This window comes from Montipora foliosa, chromosome 14, assembly GCF_036669935.1.
Source record: "Montipora foliosa isolate CH-2021 chromosome 14, ASM3666993v2, whole genome shotgun sequence".
In the NCBI taxonomy this organism is placed as follows: domain Eukaryota; kingdom Metazoa; phylum Cnidaria; class Anthozoa; order Scleractinia; family Acroporidae; genus Montipora; species Montipora foliosa.
The window spans coordinates 10,864,782-10,874,781 of record NC_090882.1 but is presented as its reverse complement, the minus strand read 5'-3'; the positions used below and the strand labels follow the sequence as shown (position 1 = coordinate 10,874,781).

General features: G+C 41.6%; 1 protein-coding gene across 1 annotated transcript in view; it reads left to right on the top strand.

The window, feature by feature from the left end:
* Window positions 1–10,000, top strand: part of LOC137985437 (uncharacterized) — an 11,585-nt gene that overhangs the window by 465 nt on the left and 1,120 nt on the right. The window contains exons 2-7 of the mRNA XM_068833057.1: window positions 343–395; window positions 2,130–2,202; window positions 3,176–3,329; window positions 3,604–3,741; window positions 6,021–7,002; window positions 9,250–10,000. The exon at window positions 9,250–10,000 is cut by the window's right edge and continues 1,120 nt beyond it. Of these exons, the coding sequence (XP_068689158.1) occupies window positions 343–395; window positions 2,130–2,202; window positions 3,176–3,329; window positions 3,604–3,741; window positions 6,021–7,002; window positions 9,250–10,000 (2,151 nt within the window). The remainder of the gene's footprint in view (window positions 1–342; window positions 396–2,129; window positions 2,203–3,175; window positions 3,330–3,603; window positions 3,742–6,020; window positions 7,003–9,249) is intronic.

Below are 10,000 nucleotides of genomic sequence, written 5' to 3'. Positions count from 1 at the left end.
CTACAGTTTGTTTAATCGTATGCATTCGACCAGGAATCATTCAGATGATCAAACGAGGTGTTCACTTTCGACAAGTTCATTTTACAACTTTACTATAACTTTAAGAGGTTGCTCTTTTTACTAGATATCGGAGTTATTGGAAAGATTTTCTACCATATGTGGCATTCTATGTCCGTAAGCCACTGAAAACGCAAACTCTAATTGGAACATTTAGCCAAATAGTTGCGACTACAAGTCGGCGATATCGTCTGTGATTAACTCATTTATCGTCCACGTCTATGCTATGTTGTCATTCTTTTGTTTATTGATTTTATCTGACAGGGATCATATTCTCTGTTGCAGGAGATCTTTACACAAGAATCAAAGAGAGAAATGGAACCTATTTCCCAGAAATGGTATAAATTTTTTTTTGCCCGTTAAAAAAGAGCCAACTGTGATGAATCTTGAGATTGTGGTTTCAGATTGAATGTCAAGTGCTTTGATTTTGTCTCAAGGTGTGGCAATTTGGCCTCATATCTTCAAATTAGTTCTTCTTAAACTAAGTTTTTATCAGGGTGCTTTCGATTGGGAAATCAAGATTCAGATCCAAAACCTAGATCTTTACATACGAATCGACCAAAAAATCGTAAAATAGCAAAATCCTCTTTCAACTTTTCTGTTATGATTTCAACAAAATTTAAAACAATAGAGTTTTTGAACGACAGCCATGTTGCATGGCAGGAACGATGAAAATGTTTTGCATTAGAAAGAACATTTGTTCCCATGGGAAAAAGAATCTATTGTTCCAACCACTGTGTTGTGTTTTTGGGCAAGACACTTTACTCTCACGGTGCCTCTCTCCACCCAGGTGTATAAATTGGTACCGGCAAAAATGCTGGGGGTAACCCCTGCGATGGACAAGCATCCCATCCAGGGGGGAGTAGAAATACTCCTAGTCGCTTCATGCTACGGAAACCGGAGATAAGTGCCGGCCTGATGAGCCTTCCTAGGCCCGTAACAGAGACTTTACCTTTACCTTTGTTCCAGCCATGCAACATGGCTGTCGTGCAAAACCTCTCTATCAAAAGAAGTTGGGAGTTGCACTTTCGCGTTTCACTGGACTTGGCGTCTGAGGCGGCATGTACAGGGAAGATCACATACTTTCTTTGTGCTCTTCAAATGAGCCAACCAAGACAAAAGAATAATTTGTTGGCGGCCATTTTTGCATTCGGTCAATAAAACGACGAAAGGTAAAAAACAAACTTGAATTTGCAATTTAAATGACGTTTTTTTTTACATTTTCCGTCGTATGCCTGAAACACGACGACGCACAATGAAAGGGGTCATTTCAAACATCGTTTTTGTTCGAAACTGATAATCAAAGATGGCGATCAACAAACAGCAACACAAAGATGGAAGCCTTAAAAAGATATGAGGGAGCTTAAGCACGCGCGTTTTTGAGACGCGGACGGCAACCGGAAGTCAGCTGTTTTCCCTTTTAACTTGTCTTCACACAACCACATTTACATTGCTAAGTTTATTTTCTCCATTGGAGATGATGAGTATAAAAGTCTAGGAGACACCGCTGTCCTGGCACTCGAAATGTTCTCTTCCGGTTGCCGTCCGCGCCTCAAAAACGCGCGTGCTTAAGCTCCCTATTACCAGGGTCAGAAACGTGACTGCATGGAGATTTTAAAAAAGAACAAGAGATAACGGCGTCTTGTAAGATATCACGGACACAATGCCTTTAGGGGCTTTTTTTATTGAACAAATTATCGCCTAGCTCTGTATTGGTCCATGGTTCATTGACAAATCATCCGCATGTGCCAAAGGTACCACGCCTTTTATAGAGCGGCTTCTCTATTAATAGGGAGTATTGCGCAACAGGACGGCTGGAAGACTCAGGACGGCAAAATGACGAAAAGATGTCACGTAAGATGGGGAATGCACAGTCTCGCGCGACATTTTTCGTCATTATGGCGTCCCGAGTCTTAATAGCGACAGTTGATTGTCAACTGTGCGTGATTGTGATTGGCCAAAGCAATTTGCTTTTGGTTTTCGACAATCATTATCTTATCTCTTTAATGCATCTGTGAATCAGGGTTTTGGTTTTTCGAAAAACGCTTATTTCCTTCTCTTAACTGTAACAGCAAATCTTAGACTGGTTTACACAGTTATGTTTGGCCCTAAAGTACATCCACGGACAAAATATTCTTCATAGAGGTGAGCATGTACGTTTGTTAAAATAAAATATCGCTTTGGTTAAATTTACCCACTCAAGTAAAACAACAGTTTCATATTGTCATTTTTGTCTAATAGGCCACTTTGGAAAATACCATTATACTCTTTGTTTGCCCCTCCAAATTCGTAAAAGCATTGTTTTTGTTTTCTCTTGGGATCATTGTCAGTCCCAGGAGAAACTGGAAACAATGTTTACGCAAAATTTGGGGGGACAAACAAAGAGTATTATGGTATTTTCCAAAGTGGCCTATACACCCTTTTAATAAGTGTAATATATGCCGTTTTCCGCTAATGACTTCAAACTCACGCTTTATTCAGAAATGTACAAAGGCTTCAAACAAGAAAAGAAATCGGAAAAGCTTTTAGGCCCTTTGTACATTTCTAAATAAAATTTGAAAGCAAGAGTTCGACGTCATTAGCGGAAAACGGCATATATTCGACTTACTAAAAGGGTGTATAGCAGGTTGCAGGGATGGCGAATAGACCATCTCCGCGTTCTTGCCTGCCTCATCTTCAAAGCGAATCTAAGTGCGAAGTTTTTGTTATGAAAATTAGTTTTCATTCATATGTAAAGGAGAACTAATTACCATCACAAAGACTTCGCACTTAGACTCGCTTTGAAGAGGAGGCAGACTTGAACTCGGAAGTGGCCTATTGGTTAGACGCCCAGACTTTGCGTCATGTGGGTTACGTTTGCTGCTTCTGTACTCTGCTTCCAGAGGTTTTTCTCTGGATACTCTGGTTTTCCCCTTTCCTCAAAGACCAAAAGATTTTATATCTGTACTGTATCCCCAATTAGTGCCCCAAGGCTAAGTACATTTGACGCTTTACTGAAGTCCATCAATTACAGCGGTCTGCTCATCATGGATACAGAAGTCAACTGTAGATTAATACCAGAGATTTTATCATGCCCCTTTAAGGAAACTCAAAATGATTTTATTAACTTTGTTTTCAGATCTTAAAACTCAAAATATCTTTTTAAGTAAGGATGACGTCATTAAGCTTGGAGATTTTGGAATTGCTCGGATGTTGAATAACACTTTAGATCATGCGCAGACCACCGTGGGCACGCCATATTATCTCTCACCTGAGATGTGTCAAAGGAAACCGTATCCTTTCATCAGATACAAGCTATTCTTCGAGAATAGCTTTGAAATAGCTCATTCAATTTTCAAGTTAACAAGTCAAGGGGTGCAGGGATGGCGCAGTGGTGAGAGCACTCGCCTCCCACCAATATGACCCGGGGTCGATTCCCAGACTCGGGTCGGGATACCCCTTTGCAAGTAATAGGAAATAAAATTATGGGTTACTGCTTCTTTTTCAGAAACTTCAGTGTATCTCGAGCTTTTCTGGCTAAAATTTTTTTTCCTTAAACGGATATAGTTACAATCATAAGAGTGATATGTGGTCACTTGGCTGTGTATTATATGAAATGGCCACTCTCAAACACGCGTTCAACGCAAACAACTTCTCAGCTCTCGTCATAACGATTTTACATGAGCAGTATCCACCAATTCCCAGGTAAGTTGTTATGAGAATCGAACATTTCTGCGTGATTTCTGAATGAAAAAACCAAAAAGGTTATTGCCTATGGGTGGTTTTCACGTGACGCAATCGTTGCCATGTTAGTGGACGGAAACAAAAGATTTCTCATTAGCTCCTTTTCTTCGTCCACAAACGATGGATCTCTTTACAGTTGTGTGTTTAGTTACCTGGCCTTTAAATGAAAGTGAGGCTTGTGTTGTCCTTGTTATGATACAGACCTTCCTCCTTTTCTTATGTTGATGATGTTGTTGTCATGTAATTAGTAAGAATTTACATAAGAGAAGCAGTGAGGTTTCTATCAAAACAAGGTCAACTCCAGCCTCAGTATCATTCATAGGCCAGGTAACTAAGCACACAACTGTAAAAAATGGACTATTGTACATTTCAGCATTGTTATCTGTGTCTCTAGAGATTGGTTGCAAACCATGCAAGCAACACATTGTCTGCACACAGTCTCGATAACCTTGGCACTCGTCAAACGACCTAAGACGAACGGCTCATTAGTCGAAAGTCACTGCACTTAAAATCCATTTACGAAACAGAGATTTCGTTAGTTTCAAAGCGCGTTTTAAGCAAAATATCTTGCCGTGAAACGACTTCGGGGTGAAGATGTAGAAGTCATGAGACCGAGACACGCCCGAAAGGTATCGTGGCTTTCAAAAAACGCACGCCTCTCTGGGCCCCATAGCCTACGTCGCAGACGGACCAAACCGCCAGTATAGTTATTCTTTCTGTATCCCTTTCTGCTTCGACGTTTACTTTCTTGATACGTCACGCTGCATCTGTCATTTGCATGCCAGAAAAAGGTCTTTGCATTTTAACAGTGATGTTTAATTCTTTTGTTTATTGCAATTTATGTCGTCGCGTTATAGAAAAGAGTCACGAAAGGGTATTGGTTGCGAAGGGATGGAAACAATTCGACGCAAACGCTGAAATTGAGAAATTGACATTTGCCCTAGCCCGTAGGCAAATTACCGGTATTTTGCGAATTCGAAAAACGTGAACACGTTGACTTGGTTTTGACATTTCCTATCGTGCAGCAACCAATCAGAAGCGACATGAAACGACAAACTAATTACCGTTACTGGTTGCGGTTTAGTTTTCTTGGCCTTTTAGTTGAAACGCAATAAAATTTCAAAAATATTTGTAGTGTTCACGGTTTTCGGATTTTCACAGTAACCAACCAATATTTCTCGATACAAGAAATTCCCGCAGCGAATTTTCCTGCTCAGATCGGAGACAATCAATCTTTTGGACTGTGAACGCTCTTTGCCACCTTTCACCTTCAATCGCCATTGTGGGTTTCGAGAGTAAAAGGATCGCGTGATTTGTTGAGTGAGTAATGTCCAATCACAGAGTGCATAAGAATCTAGCCAATCAGACAGCGACATAGAAATCCCTGGCAAAACTGCGGGGTATACTGGACTAAAAAGGCGGAGGACAAAAGAACCATTGTCATTCCGATTATGCCTTGCTAATTAACAATTAGACCCGTAGCCCGGAAGGGCTACGGGTCAATAGCTTATGGGAGCTGTTGCGCAGACGGACTATATCTAGAGTTTTTACCAAGGTTTCGGGTCACATGTTCGGCTGCGCGCGGGCTCGAGCCCGAACGCTACCACTCACAAATAGTGTCACTTGGTAACGTTCGCCGCAAATATCTCTACCTTTTCATTTCCTAATTTAAGAGTTTATAGACCAAATCGGCTAACTCCAACGTTGTTGGGTACAACATTGAATTCAAACCCTTTGGGACTAATACGTTTTGTCCCAGATATTTCCATATCGTGTAAATGTGCGACATTTTAATGCAAATAGAATATGCAAAGAATCTTAACCCCGAGAGATTTGAATTGGGTACATGAGTTAGCCGATTTGCTCTGTTGTGGCACGATCTCAGTATCGCTCAAAATATTAACTAAATTTACATTACTATTAATGTCAATTGTCTTTTCTTCAAGTCTTGAAACTGTATTTTCCAATAATAATCCACTGTCAGTGGATCGACTAGAAATTGAACGAACAACATAGGTTGGAAACCAAAACTCGAAATTTTTTTACTCCCCTCGATTCACTGCAATATTTACTACTAGTCAACCGTTAAGTTCAGACCGACCATTAAAAATGCACTCACAGTAAGAAATCACTGACAAATATTTTTTCTGCAAACACTTTTTTGAAATTGTGAGAAACAAAAGTGGTTTTTGTATATAGTGGTATTAAACCTTAAATTGACGACGAAAATGTTCTTTTAGGGTTTATGGACCTCTCCTTGAGGACCTGGTTTCCGTGTTGTTACAAAAAGACCCTGAAGATAGGCCCTCGGCGAAACAAATACTTTATGTGCCTGCCATGCAGCCTTACGTGAAACGATTCCTTCTGGGTGAGCGCGAGCGAGTCGACAGCGTTGCTTCTGGCGTATACGATGCCTCGTCGAGGTCGGTTTCAAATTGCTCTCAAAGGGATAACAAAGATGTCAATCGTGATCCAAATGGTTTCGGAAAAGCTCAAAGAGTAAAGTCGTTGGGCGACGAACAGCTGTTATGTAACAACACTTTCAAACCAGAGGAACATTCTTGTTTGACTGACAACCGACCAAACAAGGTAGAGAATATTCCAGCTTCAACCACGACGGAAGAGCCAGTGAATAGTATTTCAGTGTCGCGTAATGCTCTTCATGCCCAGGAAAATGAAAGCACATGCAACAACAAAATAGCAAAACCACGGAAAAGCATCGCCGCCTCTGAGAACCTGCTAAAATTACGGGCACGATTGCGTTCAAGGTTTTCGATTGGCGCTGCGCACGCGCAGGAACGGAGATATTCGGAACAAAACTTAACTTGCGGGGACCCTGGCCCTAGAACTTGTAAGGAGAGGATTTTTTCTCATGGAGCTCAAATTGAGGAGAATTCTCAAGCGGAGGATGATGTTTTCGTTAAAAATCAAGTGACTGTAGTTCCTTCTAGAATTCCGAATAGCAAAAATGTGATAAACAGGGCTGAACAGATGCTAAAAAGTGAAAAGGAAAATAGTTCTTACATCAGTAAGCAAATACCCGAGCATATGCGAAAGCGACAAAAACCAGCGTTGTCAGTGTGCCAGCCGAGGCGTAATGAAAGAATTCCAACAAAAAAGCGCCATCAATCAGACATGACAGCACTCGATAGAGAACGTTGCCCAAAACAGCAGAGCCAACGGAAACTCACAAGCCAATCTGGTTGCAATGACAAGGAAAATGTAAGTCATGGTAGTTGTTTCTTATTTCACTGTGTGTTAGCTCATTCTGGTGTTGAACATGGCGTAGCTCTTAATCTTCTCTAATTCCGTCTCGGCTTGTAGCCTGAGCTGCATGGTCCATAACTGGAAACGAGGCTGCCGGATACCTTGTTTTGACACAATCTCATTGCTCGAACAGGACCCACCTTTGGGGTAGGGGGTTCTCAAAGACACCACCTATCTTCGAACTTATCACATGGACATTAGCGACAACATTTTATTGGCTTTTAAATTTGAGTTGACACAGGAATATTCAGCTAGCAAGAGTCGGCATTACTAGACAAACAAGAAAAGTGAGGTTTGAATCTCACTGTAATCTTTTACTGCTGGATAGAGGGGTGGCTATGCAATATAGACACCATCTTTTGACGTTAAGCAAGGGGGGTACAGACACCACCACCATCTATTTTGTGGTTTGGTGGGTCCTGTTCGAGTGTAGTAGTTTTGACCACTTTCCTAAATATAGCGATATCTACTGTAGGGTAATTTTTAGTGCTATCTTTATTGTAAATGGTTGGAACCCGGGCGTCATATCATAATTAAGTGAAGTACAATACGCCTTATTCCAAAATGGCTACCATCTTAATATTTTTTTTGTTGGCATTCAAATTAGCCCTTCTTGCCTGGTTTTTAAGCTCCAAATTCAAAAGAATATTTTATCTTGAACTAGGCAACAAGGGCCAATTAGTATGCGCATAAATCAGCGGCCATTTTGGAATAAGGTGTATGGTTCGGGTGAGTGTAGTTTTGAGAGCGACTGTTTAGGATAACAGCGAATGACGTTTTGACAACCTGAGCGGAGTCATCTTTTTCTGATTCTGAAGATGACTTCCGCTCTGGTATCAAACGTCAGTCAATGTCATCCTAAACTGGCAATCCTTCTCAGGAACTACACACACCCGGGCTATCGCACTTCACTTAATTATGCTATCTTTATAGCCGTGAAATGCATAGTTTCATCCCTAGCGATGGAAATGGACCCAAACACGGACAGAAAATTCTTAACCTGAGTGGGACTAATAAGCGTGACAACAATGCTATTTTCATGATAAAGGCAGTATGGTCTGGAGGTCTGCTGCCACGCAGCCAGTGTCAGTCAGGTCGCTAAGCAAACAACAACTTATGGATCAGAATAGACTGAATATCATGACCTACTGACTTGGGTTTATGGTTTTTTTCTCGTCTGTTCCTTTTTCGATGTTTTTCTCTTATAACTTTAGGCCGGGCCGCGTAGTGTAGTGGATATCACTCGCGAACAGTATCCAAGCTGTCTGGCTTCGAATGCCAGAACGTGCTCTCCATAGTCAACCGAGCCCCCCGTGCATTTGAGGTCGGTAAATGTGAATCAGCATGTTTTTCATGCAACAGATTGGAGTGGTGCCCACCCCTGCCATACTAACAGTAGAAGATATTGAGAAAAGAGCTTTTTCGACTGCGATCAGCCTCTTTTTCTAATTATATAATTTCTTCTTAGAGAGCAGAGGAGAGCAGGGCTGGCGCAAAGTTGAGACCACTGGCCTTCCAACAATGTGGATCGATTCCCGCACTGCATTGGTTGACTTTGTTGGTAGCCTGCAGAGCAGGCGTTTTTTGGGAGGCGTACGCTTGTTCGTAATGGGCCGCCATTTTGACTCGCCTCGGGCCTCTGTTAGTCTCGCTATCCAAGATGTCTGCCGATAATTCTTACCAAAACAACAATACGCCTGCTTTGCAGGTTGGCATTAGATTCCATCCATTAAAACCACCCTGGCAGAGAGAGAGAGACTTGAGGTTGAATTCAAACACACTTCGCGACGCCTTGTACATAGTACTTCGTGTCAAGCCACCTCCACAACATTTAGAATATCTATACAGAAAGTATCCCAAACATTCATAAAAGCTAACCTTATGCGTAATTAGGACTAAAGAAAATTTTCTAGGCCTAAGGTTAGCTTCTCTCTCTGCCAGGGTGGTTTTGGTGGATGGAATCTAATGCCGATCTGCTTTGCAAGCTAGTTTGTCGGTTCTCTACTCAGCTGCGAGAGGTTTTTCCCCGGGTACTCCGGTTTTCCCCTCTCCTCAAAAACCAACATTTTATCTGATTTGTTCTGATTTCAGTTGATATGTAGTCTCTCTAATTAGGTACAGAACGCGTGCTCGGCTAAATAACCTTGGGACTTATATTAAATGAAGTGATTATTATTACTGTATATTTGTTTATTGATACAGATAGGACCTTCAAGTGCTAATGCTCGAGTAATTGCAAAGCCCCGCGTTCCCTGCAGCGCGCTGAAGGAAATTCAGCCTTCCAAACCAGAAAAAGGGCATACGAGAGAGATTGGAAACCAGCACGTGGGTGGAAAAGGGACGTATACAGTCTCAAACAGGCGGAAATTATCCGAACATCAAATCCCAGAAGTCGACGGAAAAAATCGTTACAATTATGAAAACCGACGTTGCGAATACGGGATGAAAAACTGCGATATGTTAAAACAAGACTGTAAAACCACAAATGAAAAGGCAACAGCGATTTCAGGAACGGAACATTGTAAGCTTGCTTCTGTAAGCGAAGGTTGTAAGCATTGTAGTCTGAGAAATGAAAAACAAAGTCATTCAAATGAACACTTCAGAGGGAACAATCCGCACTTTAATCTAAAGAACAGAGAGCCGGAAGCGAAAGCTCAAAGGAGCCCTCATACACCATCTTGTAAGTTCACGCTCTGTGGAAAGACTTTGCGTCTTGATAATGTCTCTTCCGATGATTCAGTGTACTCTCACACCGAGGCTCTGCGCATGCACTTGGAAGAGAAATTAGGTACCAGACTTTTGACTGCAGTATATCGTTACGTCACCAATGTATCAGGTGAAAAGGATCAAAGAGATGACGACAGAGTGAAACGAACTGTGGAGTGTATACTTGGAGAACACAACATGGTGTACTTTCCAGTTTTACTTCAACTCGTTGCATGTGATGCAAGGT